The following is a 16,647-nucleotide window of genomic DNA, read 5'->3' as shown; positions in this document are numbered from 1 at the left end:
ATTCTTAACGAAATTGTAGATCTTTTTTGGGATAACCATTTTTGTTAATTCATCTTTTTTTGTATCCTACATAGTTTGTCCACAAAATGGAATTTTTTATTTTCCATTACTTTTTGTGCAATCAAAATTTGAATTTTCGATCTTTGAAGAAAATCCAAAAATTGGTTATGATAATCTAGTAGGAATTTCAAAAAGAAATGTTTTTCTTCTTTTGACTTTTTTTCATATCGCGCGTTTTTCGGCTTCAAATTTTGATTTTCGGTTGATTAAAAAAATTTTGTAAACGCTATAACTCTGAGAATTTTCTTTTTATCGAAAAAAGTCATAAGGATAAATTGTTTTTTCTTTTTAATACTATAAATATCCGAACATAGAATTTTCAAATTCAGAAAAAAGTGGTCTCAAAAATTTTGAAATGCGCTCACTTTTTGAATTTTCATCAAAAATGGCTGTTTAACGAACTCCTCCTTTCTTTTAGGACCTAGAAAAAGTGTGCCAAAGATGGATTTGATTCGTTCACTTTTTCGAGAGTTATCGTGTTTACGGACGGACGGCCGGACGGACGGACAGACTGACAGATAGACGCCATCGTGAAAACCTGATTTTCGGATTCACGGGGTCTCGAAACGTGGAGATCCGTTGAAAAAGTATGATGTCAAATTTCCGACAATTCTAATACTTTCTCAATCATAAATGATGAGAATGTAAAAATAGTTGAATTTTCAATAATTAAAGATTTTTCAGTCAAAAATGTTCATTTTAAACCAGGAAGATTAGTTTTTTGATGAAAAACACGAATTTTCAACAAATGAATACCAGTTTACAACCAAAAATGAAATAGTTACGTTTTCAGTTAAAAAAAAAAATTTCAACTAAAAAGAATTTAATTTTTAACCAAAGAGATACACCTTGAACCAACAAAAAAATTGTAACACAGCCCAGTGGGCACAAAATTTTAGAACGTAATTGGAATGTCCTAAAAACATTTGTTAAAATAAAAAAGAGAATCTTCCACTGGAATAGTATTTTCAACAAAAAATAAACGAACTTTCAACCAAGGATATGAATATTCAACTAAAATGACGAACCTTCAACCAAAAAATAATTTTGTTCAGGCATACGCATGACAAAGTCGCTTTTTGACATCTTATGCACTTTATATGGGTTATCTTCACAACTGCCTTAAAAAGACTTAATAGTTAATGCCGCAGTTTTCAGAAGTAGTAAACTCATTATCACGTTGACGCTTAATTTAAAATAGTGATTGCTAGTAGCGATTGGACTAACATGGAATGATAAGATATAATAAATTACTGATAAATTACTATAAATTAACCATAAATTAAGATAATTTACCGAGAATTTATTGATATTTCTTCACATTTTTGGATATGCTAAATTCCTGGACATTTTTGAAGATCTTCAATTTCCGGTAATTTTCGGTCATTTATAAAATTAACACAAGTTTTAAAAATTACTCAAAAAATTTCCTGTAATTTCTGATACCGAACATTTTTATTTTTGATTGATCACGTAAACTTTTTTTTGCCAAATAATAACATTTTTAACTAAAAATGAAATCTTCCGGAGAAATCAACTGCAAAAATAAATAAAAATGGAATAAGGCAAATAAATTGCTGACAGGCATATTACACCAGGTTGGCCGCAAAATTTAATTTTCATACTATCCTAATTTCTTTCTGGCCAGTATTATTCAAAGCCCAGAATCTCAATCTTGTAACACGTTGAACATAGAATCTTTATCAATTGAATAAAACTATATTGAATAAAAATTTCAAATTTATTATCATCGACAGTTATTTTAAGTACCTCTTATATAAATTCCTAGACTTTTGCAAGTTTTTTTAATTTCTGACTTTCCTTGAATAATAAAATTCCACGACTTTTCCCTGATTTCCAAGTATTTCCTGACCTACGCTAATCCTGTATATCGAGGAAGACGTAAAAACTATTATGTAACAAGTCACAAGGTATAGAGGCCATTCACGACGAGTATGCACTTAGATGGCTTTGCAGAGTTTTAACTAAGAAAGCCCGAGACAGTAGTCTCGTTAAAAGTTGACAATCTATAGCCTGACCCTTTCCATTTACGGTAGAGTGATAAATAAATCCCATTTATTATTTATTACCAGATATTGAGCTTCTTGTGCATTAAGCCATGCGTCTTTTTCAACAAGAAAATCAAGTCTTTTTTTATCCTGTGTGGTATAAAGACAAGAGATTATGTGTGCAATTGGAAAGTTAGAAATTCTTATCTTTTTATAAAGGCATTGTAAACCTGTGTTGAATCTCCCTTTTTATCTCTCATTCGTGTTAATTATTAATTTTTTTCTAATTTTGTATGAAATTGATATTTCAAGTCTTCTGTTTTAAAGCATGTCCTAGAAAAAAATGTCTGAAAATCTTGAACGGAATTTCATTACTAGATTCATCTACCGTGTCAAGGAGACTGTATCAATATTGTTTCCGCAGTTGCTTTCTGCAGCTCTGATTTCCAAAAACTGGGTGTCCACTAACTTCTGCACACCAAATTCCCGGGTTTCCCGGGTTTTAAAATATTTTGTTTCGAATTTTTTATTATTTTTTTTAAATAGGAATTTACAACAAAACAGTTGATTCTTTAACCAAAAAAAGATTACTTTTCAACTAAAAAACTGATATTTTCAAACAAAGAAATGAATTGTCATCTAAAATGATAACCCTACATAAATAAATGCATTTTTAACCCTTCAAGGACACACTGGGTGTAAAGTACCCAGCGACTTATTTGCGCTTTAAGGGCATGCTCTTCGGTGGCCACGTGACCAAACTAGTTCCCGGTTATGAACTTTTTTTGTGTTCACTGTGTCCACGCGGATTGAGATATCGTGCTTAAACTTTGACAGATAAAATAAACATTTTTAGCGATTTCCAGCGGAGAAAAAAAGAAACTTTGAACGTCGATAAAGTCGAGATCAAGTGACTAAGTTCGTTCATGAAATTTTTGTGTAAAATGATTTTCATTTTTTTTGTCCTAAAAATAAAAGATAAATTTCAAATTGGAAACATAGCAACACCAGCAATTTGCTCAAATTTACTCGTCGAAGTTTTCCAACCAACTTCCATAATTCTTGACGTTGAATCGATCAGCTGATAAGTATTGTTGACAGTGAACCAACCAGCGGGACTCAGCGTCGGACTAGCCTTGTCTTTCGCCCCGGGGCAAAATTTTATTTTTATTCTTAGAATTGTTTTACACCAGTACAAAAAATCCACAAGAATATATAACCATTAGAAAATTTTAATTATTTTCTGAAGATGCACATTTCTCAAGATGGGACTTGGACGGATTTCTTTTTTTCTCTACAAGAAATCGCTCAAAATTCTCCAAAAATAATGATAGATTAAGTCTGTGCAGATGCTAAATTTTTTATTTGCAACGAATGTGCCAATTTTACTGCTTATATTAATTTTTTTAAGATTTAGACGATTTAGTCCAAAATTGGTGTCAGTGCTCAATATACGCGAATCAAAAAATCTGAAATGCATCAAACCAAACATTATCTGCAAAGTGCTATAACTCGAATGGTAATATCCTATTTCATCAATTTATAAATAAACTTTCTTTAAAATTATAAGCATATTGATGTATACCAACGTTCTTTAGTGCCTTTTATTTAATCTGTCAAATTTTAAACACGATATCTCAATCCATGTGGACACAGTGAACACCAAAAAAATGCTTATAACCAGGGACTAGTTTGGTCACGTGGGCACCGAAGAGCATGCCCTTAACGAAAAGTACCAATTTCAAAAAAGTGGAACATATGACGCCAGATTAACAAATGACATGAAAACCTGTTTTCTATATCATTTTCACAAAATTTTGATTTTTATAATTTGTATACGCAGTTTAAGATCAATAGAATCGTTTAATCACGCAAAGTACGGTCTTTCATTTTTCATTGAATTAAAGATTTTATTTTCAGAATAAGTACCTTCTTTCTAACGAACACTATATCAACAATTTAAAAAATTATGAATTTTAGAAAGTGATTTTTTAATTTTTTTCCAAAAAGGATTTTTTAAACTACTTTAAATTTGAAAAACTGTTATGAAACCTTTTCTCCTCAAACTAGATAGATTAAACATCATTAATTGATTTTCTTGTAAAAAAATATCGAATACCGTCGGCACAGCACACGTTTGCATATCCTTGGGTACCGAACACCCAGTATGCTCTTTATGTAATTTTACGGAAGTATGCCCTTTAAGAGTTAAGAAAATAAGAAATATGTAACAGTCGATATCTCAACTATAAAACATTTTTAATTAAAATAAAAGAGTTGACTTCATTAAAAAAAGACGAATTTTCAACAAAACAGATGAATTTTTAACCAAACAGTTGATTATATGTATAACCAAATTGATAAATTATTCCCAAAATAAGTCATAACAAAATGTTTAACCAATTGCATTTTCTACCAGATAGATGAATGCTCAACCAAGAACATTATATTTCTACCAACACCGACAAACTTTAGAGCAAAATACACGTATTTTTAACCCAAAAATAGAATAGTTAAATTTTCTTTAAAAAAATGAATATTCATACCAAAAAAAAAGAGTTCTCAATTAATTAGTTGCATTTTCAGCAAAAAAATGAGTTTTTAACAAACTAAAGTTGAATTTAACCAGAAAATACTAATTTTCAACAAAATAATTCAATCCTAAACTTCTTTTGAAACCTTTAAAAATTCGTGTATTCCAAAAATTTAAATGGGGTTTCCGGGTCGAATTTTTATTGCTAGCCAGTGAACACCCGAAAATTTCTATAGTGAATTTGACACAAATATAGGCAAATTTAAAGTTTTCATAAACCCCAAACATTTAAAATCCCTGTAAAGTACTATAATATTTCCTAAAACTTTGAAATAGGTGTGACTACAAAAATTCCAGTTATATATTAAAAAATCCATTACTATTCTAGGTTTTCCAGAACTTAAAACAATTCCATGACTTTTTCAGATCTTCCACATAATTTAAACTGACTTGAATTATTCCTAAAATTTCGAAAAATGTTTCAAAAGTCTTAAAAAGCCTTGGAAATCTTCACAAACTTACATTTTGTTAACATTTTTTGAAATTTAAATTAATTTTTTTATCTTTTCAAACCTTCTGATAATAGGAAAATTAATGATAATTAGGAAAATTGGCTTCAAATCATCAAGATTATTTTTCGACAACTTTCGAAACCTTTTTCTATGTTTTGAAATATTATTTTTCAAAATAAAAGATCATTGAACATTTTCCCTCAAATCTTAAGAAAATTTTTATATATTTTGTTAAACCTTTGAAAATTCAAAATTTTCAATCCTTTTAATGCAATAGCCGGTAGCAAAATAAACTTTTACTTGCTTACCTTAGTGTGGAGAAAAGCGAGCGACTTATTAACATTTTCAATCTTGTGGACACGCATTCGTCCATTATTAGGTTTTGCCAGTCGCTCTCCAGAGATAATTTCCAGCAGTTTTAAGAGCTTCTTTCCATCCCCCAGATCTGTGAAGAGATCCTCCACCTCCATACGAGCCTGTGGACAAAATTTATTATTATTATTATTATATTATCAAGCCAGATCCCTTTCTAAAATCATCAAGCGTCATTGATAACATGAAAATTCACAAGCTTGATTATTATGGCATATTCAGAACCATACACTTCACTTTAATCACATCCACCAAGTAGAGCTCTCCACCCGGGCCTATTAGTATCCAAGGTCTTTCGTTTAAGGCGCCTCTCATTCCAATGACACTTTTTATCATATATTTCTTATTTAATGTTTGTCGACATACTTTCCTGTATTATTATACAACTTTATCTTAAGTTTAAAAATCTAGATTTGTGGCAATAATGACAGGCCTCACAGACACGATGGGATAAAATATAGGGACCAAAAGATACTTTGTGCCACGCTCACAGAGTATTTTTTGCGCTCAAAAGGTAGCAAATTCCGTATAAATTCAAAAGACTTCAAAGCAATTCAAGTTAAATTAAAAAGAATTCAAATTAATTAGAACAAATTTAAATAATTTAAATAATTCCATCGATTTCTATAAAATTGGAATGAATTTAGAGGAATATGAAGTAAAAGAGACGAATTTGATGAAATTCATACAAATTCAAGATGATCTAACAAAATTCAAATGAATTGAAAACAATTAGAAAATATGACAAAAATTATCTGAATTCAGTAAATTTGAAATGAAATCAGAAAAATTCAAAAGAATTCAAGATAATTTGATCAAATTATTATTAATTGAAGGTGATGTCAAAAGAATTATAGGATCAATTAAAGAAAAACTTTTAAAAATTCAAAAAAATGCATTAAATTAAGTCGAATTGAGTAAAATTAGAAGAATTCAGGGTGAATTACAGAAAATAATTTCAAATCTTTTAAAACCTAGTAATTTCTAACCACAAAAGTGACTAATGACTGCAAAAAAAATTCAATTGAATTTGAAATAATTTTAAAAATCGAAAAAATCCAAATGATTTCAGTAAAATTTGAGTAAATTTAGTGGAATTTAAGGGATATAAGAAGAATTCAATGAAATTCAAAAAAAATCAAGCTGAATTAAAAAAGCAATCGAGTGAATTGAAAACAATTCAAAAATATTAAAAAATTGCATTGAATTCAGTTTGAAATGAGTTCAGAATAATTAAAGGGAATTCAAAAGAATTCGATGAAATGCTTAACAATTTAAGGTGATTTTTAATGACTTAAAGATGAATTAAACGGATACTTATTTTTAATTCATGAAATTGAGTAGAATCAAGTGAATTTAAAAGAATTCAAAATATTTTTAAACAATTCATGGTAAACGCCAGAGAATCTTTTACATTACCCTACATTTTCTTTATAAACTTTTAAAATACCCTAAAATATTTGAAATCTTTTGACTTTGTTTAAAGCTCTCACAAAGGCCAAATATTTTGAAAAAATACTTTTAATTATTTCGAATCCATTGATCATATTATAATTTATTGATCCTCAGGAACAAATAAATATTTTTTTAAATCAATTGAATTAATTAGAATTGAGCAAATTTAAAAGAATTCCCAAGAATTTAGGATAAATAATAAGAAATTCCTGAAATCCTGAAAAATGTATTAAAATCAATTGAGAACTTTAAAATCCATTAAAATCAATGAAATATTATAAAACCCCGTAAAATCTTTTTAATTCACTTAATACCTTACAGGTTTTGTAGAATCTTTCCATTACTTCCGAAATTCTAGAAAACGCTTTGAAATCCCTTCAAATTAATGAAATTAATTAATAATTCCTTGGAGTTAATTTATTGAAAAAAAAACTTAAAATTTTTTTTTCAAGTTTCATTATGCAATTTTTTTAAAAATTATATTCAGAGATGGCGCAAGCCCCATGAAGTTTAACCCGCAACTCCCATAAAAAACTCAAAATTTCTCTTCACAATTAGCCATAAAATATAAATAAAATAATATTTTTTAAATACCATCCCCACAAGTTTGTTTTATAGGGACCCAAAAAAACAGCATAAAAGAAAAAATGGGCCTTGAAGTATAATAATTAATTGAAGCTTGTAAAAATAATTGTTCAAATAATTTATTAATATTTTTAGTAATATTCTATTTGCTTGATGTTGGAAAGTTGCATTTTTCTGAAATTTTGACCTTAACTAAATATAGATTACAATTAATTTTAATTAGGCCTGTAGTTATAAATTTTCTAATCATTTTCTACCATTGTATAGAAGTTACAACTTGTTATTATTATATTATTAAAAAATAGTAAACTTTAAAGATAAAACCTAAAATCCGAAAAATCGCACTCTATTTAAGTGCAATTGCATGGCTGCACAAAATTAGGAGAGTGTGCAAACTTACTGATTATAGTAATTTAATTACGAAACTGCATAATGAAGCTTGAGATTGTATAACGTGCGTGCGAGAGACAAACGTTTGTGGAGAACTGTGGTTCAGGTCGTTAATTTTTTTTTTATTATAATAGTGTGACGACTGTGATTCTGGGAATAACTGTTTTCTGGACGTTTAGAGACGACCTCAAAGTAGTTTCATAATCAGGAATTTTATAATCAGTTCTTTTGTCTTTTCGATTAGTTCTTGCTCAGGGAATTATGGATTTTCAATTTGCAGAATATTCGTAAAGAATCGAGTTTACTAATTTATACTTTCAGTAACGGAACACCATTGAGTAAAATTATCAATTTTATTTAGACCGAAAAAATTTATTTTCAAAATCCCCTCACACATAATCCTTTATAAACGGAATAGAACAATCTCAGATTAAAATTAACAAGTTTCAGATTTGTTTATTTTAAACGAAAAAATATGATTTTTTTCTCAATAAAAGATGAATTTTCAATAAAAATAACGAATTTTTAACTAAACAGTTGAATTTTAGACAAAAAAAATTACACATCGACAAAATAGTTGACTTTTTAACCAAATACCTCAATGTTCAACCTACACAGATAAATTTTCAACTAAAAAGATAAATTTTCTACCAAAAGACGAATTTTCAACCGAAATATAAATTTTACAACCCAAAAGATGAATTAATTTTTAACAACAAGAAAAAAAACGCATTTTCAACAAAATAGTTAAATTTTCAAACAATGAGAAAACTTGAACGACACAAAATAAATTTTAAACAAAATACAAAGCGGACTACAGATAAAACAGTTAAATTTTCAACCAAATAAATTAACCTTAACAACAACAAAGTAATAAATTTGCGACTAGATAATCTAACTTTCATGAGATATGAATTTTGAACAAAATAGTCAAATATTCAACCAAAGAAATGAATTTTCAAATAAAAACACGAATTTTCAACTAAAAAAGATCTTTTTAACCCAAAATGAAAACGTTATAGCTGCGATTTAAAAAATTTTAACTAAAAACCAAATAGTTGATTTTTCAAATTAAAAATAATTATTTTCAACCAAAAAAATTAATGATCAACAATATAGACAAATTTTCAACCGAAGATATGAATTTTTAACTAAAATTATGAATCTTTAACTATAATATAATAGTTAAATTGTCAGTGAAATTAATTAATCTTTAACAAAAAAAAACGAGTTTTCGGCGAAGAAAGGAATTAGTAACAAAAAGATATGAATTTTCTACGAAAAATGTAATAGTAGACATTTCAAAAAAAAAAGCTATATATTTAAAATTTTTAAAAAAGTTGTATTCAACCAAAAAAATTAAAGTTTTTAACAATAGAGTTGAATACTCAAACAAAAAATATTAATTATCAACAAAACAATACTATTTTTATTCAAAAAAAGATGAAACTTCTAATTAAACAGATGAATTTTTATACTAAAAAGACTCATTTTCAACAAATTACATAAATTTTCAACAAAAAAGATAGCTTCAAAATTCCTTAATTTTTCCCTGTTCAATTTTTCATTCGCCCTGGCCATTTCATATAAACCATGCAAAATGTTTAATAAAGAATCTTTTATAAACAAAATGAAACAATTTCAGATTAAAATTAAATCCTTCAAAATTATTCCAAGCGCCTCTTATAGATATTCTCTGACTTTTGTAAGATTTTTTTTCAAAATCCCCAACATTTTCCTGATTTTCCCTGACCTACAGCGACCCTGATCAAATTAAACTTTAGGAATGTTTAAGATTGCCCAAGATGGTGTCAATAAATTACTTTATTATTGGATCTGTCAGCTTGCTTCAATCGTCACTCAACGTATATTTCGCAAACAACTCATGACATTTCTGAATTCTTTCTCTTTCTGCACGACTGGCACCTTATTCAACAAGAGTTTATGTGTACTTTTTAAACAATGGCTTGTTTTTAATTATGAAACGTGTTGATATACAAGTTGATAGATATTTCTCATCGCTTTAAAAACTGGAACACGCCTTTTACAAGCTACATCTTTTTAATTATATAATACCCAATACCTCTATAAATAATTGAAGGGTTGCAGCACATCACTAGATGATCAAAAATTTTTTTAGGAAAATGAGCTTTTTGCTTAAAAAAAATTCTGTAAAAAGTCAAATACATGTTGTTTTTAAAGTATTTCTTCGAAAACTCTCGTCTCCCATATATCTTCTTTTTTATTTTCCTAACTACTTACCTTTTTTTTTAACCTTATTCTAACTATATTACTCTTTCTAAAAGTTTTTAAATATAGTAAAATAATAAAATGCTTTTTTTGTAATAAGAGGCCCTTACATAAAAATATTGACCACTTTTTTCAGCACCAAAGTGCCGATCAAATTCCAACCTAAGATCTGAACTTTCTACAAAACACCATTTTTATAAGTTTCGGGAGAAAGTTTTAATTACAGTGAAACTCTTCTATAGTGCCTATTTCGGGGCTGACGGTGGGTGGCAACTAACTCATTGTAGGCTGGTCCGCTTTTGTTTGTTCACGCCTGACTGCTCGCCTGAGTGACAGCCGCAGATCCCGTGCACGCCGCGCAACACCTGTTACACCTACACGCGGCGCATCATCAATTCTGGGAAGGGCTATAGAAGGGAGGGCTATTGAAGAGTTTCACTGTATTAAAAAAAGAAATTAATAAATTGTTAGTCACTATTCAAAAACAATTTTCAAATCCCATGAAATTCAAACCTCTAAATTCTTTGATCTATTACTCGGAATTGTTAACTTTTTACAGTCAAACTTTGAGATTATACAGTTCCACTTCTATGCATATACTTCTAGGAACTGGATAATTCTTCTTAATCATACTTTTTTGGTCTCAATTCAGAAATACTTCAACTCGGAAGCGAACTTTTGTTTTATCTTTAAATTTTGATTTAGATTTTACAGAATTTTATTTCTCTCTCCTGAAAAATTCCGACTTTTTTTGGTTATCTAGTTTTATACAGCAACCCTTCAATTAAAATGATAAATTTTCAAGATCCATACCTTTAGCAGAAATGAGTTTATCCATTTTGTAAAGGTTTTTTTCTGAATATGGAGACGTTCTTCTTGCAGGGCCTTAATTCGGCCCTGCTCAAACTTGAGAACGTCCTCCCTTTGAGTCATTCTCTTCTGAATCTTTGGTCCGCCCCTAAATCGGTCAACCCTCGGCGGTGGATAGGTTGTAACGTGTTCGTAACCGTAAAAAGTTGCGTGGGGTGCGGCGCTTCGCCCAGCGCCGGGCTCATACTGCGCTCCTGCAATGAGAAAAAAGATGACATCAACAAACATCAAGAAAATAACGAGAACAAGAAAAGAAGGGGAAAAAATTATTATCCCAGCGTCAAACCGCGCTCCCTCGAAATGCAAAATAACGCGAAACGAGCCGTAAAGGATGGATACGCTTTGAACACGAGAATGTCTTCCAGCCTGAATTCCCGGGATTATGAAGCTGAACAAAATACCCTCTACCGACAGCAGCTGCAAAACGGCTGTTTCTGTTACAAAACACCAATTTTGCGACCCTTTTTTTCCAAGAATATATGGCCCATTTCATCCATTCACTAATTATTCGCACACAGAATAATTATTCCTTTTTTGCTAAATTTATCACTACAGCTTTTTTAAAACTCTTTTTCCCTTCTTATGAAATGTATTTAAGCTTTATTATTTATTTATTTGCGTTTAAATATGAAAGGGACTTTAAAAGATTTGAAAGATTTCCAGTGCATTAAAAGTATTAAAATTACAAAATTTTCGCTAAACTTAACGATACACTGCAACCTGGATTTGATGGTATTAACCATTTCTGTTTGATTTTGACGCATGACGCAATCTGATGCAACTAACGTGCTGAGAGTGTGACCCTCATGTTGTTTGTCATGCTTGACTAAGCACCCCCTCTCTTTCCGTCCAACACACTTCGCAACGCCAAATTGCCGAGGCCATCAATTCTAAGAACGCATAAATCCAGTTTACGGAAATCCAGGTTCCCCTGTATTTCCTAAGCTTTATAGGAATTTTATGGTATCTCGAGGAATTTAAAAATAATTTAATGGATTACAAATCTTTTTGGACATTTCAAACGATTTCAAAGTAGTAAGAGAAATTTCAGATTTTAAAAGGTTTCAAGTGTTTGAAGAAATGACCTAATTTCAAACGAATTTTACGTTATTTTAGCACATAATTTTTCGCGTAGATTTCACGCGATTTGAAGGGATTTTTAACCATTTTTAAAATTAATTCACAGGCGATTTTAATCGGATTTCGAATATTTTAATTGATTTAAAGAGATTTATTAATAGTTCAAAGGATTTCAAAGGATTTTAGCGTACTTAAATGTTTTTACGAGATTTCAAAATATTCCAAAGTATATCCATGGATTTAGAGGATTTCGTACGATTTCAAAAGATTTAACCGAATTTTAAACTCTATAAATTTGTACTATTTACCATTTTTACTAGTTTCAATCAGTGACTGAATTCTAGTTATGAATCAGTTACTCTTTACTTATGATTCAGTAAATCTTACTAATTCATCAGTAAAAATAACTGATCCATATAATTCATTCACTGATTAAAATTATTAGAAAAAATAACTGATTCTTTGTACAAAATGGTTTCCGAATATTTTAAAGAATTTTAAAGGATTACAAAGAATTTAATGGATTTAAATTTTTTAATATATTCTAAGGGAGTTCGAGAGATTCGAAAATACTGGCACGGATATGAAAGATCCCAATAAATGTTAAAAGAATTTCAAAGATTTCAAGAGATCGCATTAAATTTTTTAATATCTGCGATTATGTCTTGAATTAATCACGGCTATATAAAGAATTATAAGAGATTTAAAGGGATTTAAAAAAAGTCATGGGATTTCAAAGAGTTTTAAAGTATTTCATGTGGATATCGAAGAATTTTGATCGTTTCTGAAGGATATCGCAAGATTTTAAAGGATTTCAAACCATTTAATGGAATTTCAAAGGATTTCCGAATTTGAAGAATTTGAAGGAATTTCGAGGAATTTTAATGGATTTCAAAAGATTTCCATGAATTTTAATATATTAAAAAGCATTTCAAGTGATTCAGAAAGATTCCAACGGATTTCAAAAACTTCAATGTATTTCAAAGAGATTTCATATGTTTTAAAGGGACATTAGGAATTTTTATGCAATTCTGAATATTTCAAGGATTTTCACAGTTTTTAAAGGGTTTTTCGAGGGAACTTAATTGTTTTAAAGAAATTTTGTATGATATCCATGGAATTCAAAAGGTTTCAATGAATTTTCACGTAATTTCCAAAAGTGTTAAAGGTTTATAAAATTTTCAAAAAAATTCACGGATTTCAGAGATTTCTAGGGATAAAACAAATAATGATATAATGCTGTCTAAATATGAATCACTGAAAAATTCACTAACTGAAATTGGTAGGTAGAGATTTCACAGAATAATTAGTGATTCCAGATATATTCACTAATTATTCAGTAACACCAGAGTAAATTATGTAAGACATAACCTCTACGTTTGAAAGTATAAAGCGCTGTTGTGATTCTTTTACTTTATTCGCAAAAATAATTTCTTCATGAAATAAATTTTTTAATTCTCGGGCTACTATTTATGGGACTTCAATTTGTACTATGATTATTTGATTAAATAAAGTAAAATTCAGTTAGAGAGTGTGTATAATAGTAGAAAAAAAAATTTCATCAGCCAAAACACTTGCTGATTAGAATTTTTTTTTAATAATTGAAAAGAGAAAATATATGTGAGAAATTCTTTCGACCGCCCTCCCCCTAAGTAAGTATACATAAGATCCCCCCTTCCTCAAAGCACCTAATTTAATTAGTGGAGGCCGCCAAATATAATGCAAAAAATGACTGTTTTTCAAGATTATCAATTAGCAGTGTCTAATTCCAAAGTAGCTACACTTGGCTAATTATCACATACTTGATCATTTACAAAATGAACGAGTACTTAAATAGTTGTGCGAGCGGTTTACGTCATGTTTGTTCTTGAAGGGTGGTAGTTTCTCGAATCGCCCGCGGCCTCAACATTACGCCAACTGATTTTAAGTGCAAAATTGATTGACAGAGATGGTTTATTGTCAAATAAGGTGGTCTTGCTTGATTCTTATATTCTTTTGAAACTATTTATTAAATTAAATATAATGGACTGCAAAAAATAAAGATATCTTTTTTACGGGATCATTTTTTGCGTCTCCTGTTTTTTGTATACGAGAACTTAATGGTGTTATTTTCAATGTAAAACGAATGAATCTGGGTTCCCACCAGTGGCCTCCTTTTAGTACCACTCGAGACTGTTTTTTCTGAGTCTCATTTTAATACCTAAAATTAGCCCTGAAATAATACTTTGTATCAACAGCAGTCGTTGAAAAATAATTTTAAAAAATCTTCCTTTACAAAAGTCTTGAGCAAATCCCACTAATCAAAATTCGAAGCCTCAAGTGGAGGTGATGATTTCTATAGTGCCTACAAGTATAAATAAAAAATTACCACATCTTTCGCAGAAGGTCAACAGATTTTTTGTCAACATAAAGTCCCCACGCATCCCACTCGAGTATCTTGTCACTTGAAATGAAATGACAAACATCAACGATTATCTGGTAGCAGTGTCTTGATAATAGTTTCCCCTTTGATTAAATGCACACCCTTGGACATCTTGTGCAAAAACTTATTTGCACTTATATCATACATCTTTTTAGCTTGATTTTTCATGAAAATAGAAAATAAGAAAAGCGATACATAATTTAAAAAGTAGAATTCTACTTTTGTAAATAAAGAAGAGAAATAAACTGCTTGATGACGCATGGGTATGTATTCAGTGCCTGAAACGCAGTGCCATTTATATCAACTCGAATTTCAATCCTTTTGAAGATCACGCCACGTTCTTTACTGTTTTAAATTAGCACATAAAAAGAGGCAAGTGAAACATAGAGACGAGTATTCAACTCGTGCGAATGATCTGCCTTCTGTCAGATGTGCAAAAAAATATTGTTCTGGTATTAATCTCATATGTGATGACATCACTTTTGAGAATAATTTTTATTGATATTACATTAATAATGTTTATCGATATTTTCATTGATCACAAAAAATTATAAAATGAAAGGAAAAAAATGTTGTGATAACCAGATGAAAGATGCCCTTTTCGACCTTGATGTGGATGACATTTACTCTTATTGCTTCAAGTGGATTAAGACATTAACGTAACCAGACTAATTACGTGAAACAGACAAGTTCTGTTCTCGGCTTCTCACCACTGAGTTGTAATCTCGACTCTGCATATCAAACCATGTTAGTCAAGCTAAGTCGAATTCAAGAAATTTATGACCTCATTATGCAAAAACCAGAAAATCAAATAAGTTTGAATTTACAGGTTGGTATTATCGCTAATAATCAAATAGCGAAGAAGATGCAACGCCATAGTTTAATGAAGCGAGACGATGCGGCAATTTCTTGGCAATGCAGCTCTAGAATGGACCGTTAAAAGTATTTTATTATTCTACAATCGATTTGCTTTCATAAAGATTTGTTCAATGATCCTATAGGTTTCTTAAGGAAAAAGTCTTTGTAGAAAGGAGACGCTCGGATTTTTTACTAAAATTAGGAATTCCAAGATATGAGCCATGGGGCATAGAGAAAAGTATGTAGAAAAGAATCGAAAATATTCAATCTTATTTTAACCAAAATATATTAGCAAAGATCTTGTCAGACTTTATGATTTTCTGCACGTTAATTGTATAAAATGGAATGTCATCCCAACAGATGAATTTTGCAAACGTATCGAGCGTGATATCAGTAGGATGACAACGCGCTCTGACTTATCATTTCGTTCAATAGTCCTCCATCTACCAGTCCAACATTCCTGCTATTTGTATTCAATATAATTACAAATTCATTTAGCATTTGTTGACTCTCTATTCTCCCGGTGAAATTTATAGATTTAGTTTCAAGTAAGTCGATTTCTGAGATATGTGATATTAATTAAAGCAATACGATTGGCTACACTAACAAACTATGAAATTATACCCTCGGATTATTCAACAGAAAACAGCATTTAAAATCACTTGACATTAAGTGTGACCGAGTCTCGTATGTTAAAATTATGGCCGGAATATCGTCAAGACCTATCGCATAATTCAGTCATAAATTAGAGCTAAATAATGCCTAATGTCCAAGGCGTGTCTTGCACTTAAAAATAAAGTCTCCGTTTAAAAATATCCTTTAACGTTTAACGAACGTTAAACTAGCGCTCTTTTGTACATTCAATCCTTTTTTGTTTCTAATTTTACAATCCAATCATACAGTAATATTAGACCACTAAAGTGCGTAATTCTTTAGGGGCCGTTCATAAACTACATTACCAATTCGAGAGGGGTAACGGTACAGTTCAATAATAACTTAATAAGTTTCAAAATAACTTTCATGTTTCAGACTTCCACTCTTTTCCGAATTCCCCTCTGTACACCTTCGTCCAAGAATACTTCTTTTTTTCTCTGTTTTAAAAAAACTTACCCCCTTTTCACTTTTTCTCGTTTTTTTCGCTTAAATACGAACTGAAAGAATAAAACCTCATAAAAAATCTAACCATTTTATGCTAAGAGTTATATTTTTAGTTGAAAATTTTACTATTATATGTTTGGTTCGGAATTCATT

The 16,647-nt window shown here is 29.8% G+C and overlaps 1 protein-coding gene across 3 annotated transcripts in view; it reads right to left on the bottom strand.

Annotated features, from left to right (window-relative positions):
* Positions 1-16,647, bottom strand: part of LOC117169028 (spectrin beta chain, non-erythrocytic 1) — a 119,883-nt gene that overhangs the window by 75,259 nt on the left and 27,977 nt on the right. For all 3 annotated transcript variants that reach the window (XM_033355093.1, XM_033355091.1, XM_033355092.1), the window contains exons 2-3: positions 10,980-11,230; positions 5,423-5,590 (exon numbers count right to left, since the gene is read on the bottom strand). In XM_033355093.1, coding sequence (XP_033210984.1) covers positions 5,423-5,590; positions 10,980-11,099 — 288 coding nt within the window. In that variant the 5' untranslated portion in view covers positions 11,100-11,230. The remainder of the gene's footprint in view (positions 1-5,422; positions 5,591-10,979; positions 11,231-16,647) is intronic.

Source organism: Belonocnema kinseyi, chromosome 3 (assembly GCF_010883055.1).
Source record: "Belonocnema kinseyi isolate 2016_QV_RU_SX_M_011 chromosome 3, B_treatae_v1, whole genome shotgun sequence".
Taxonomy (NCBI): Eukaryota; Metazoa; Arthropoda; class Insecta; order Hymenoptera; family Cynipidae; genus Belonocnema; species Belonocnema kinseyi.
Note: the sequence above shows the minus strand (reverse complement) of the source record. Positions and strands in the feature narration are given on the sequence as shown.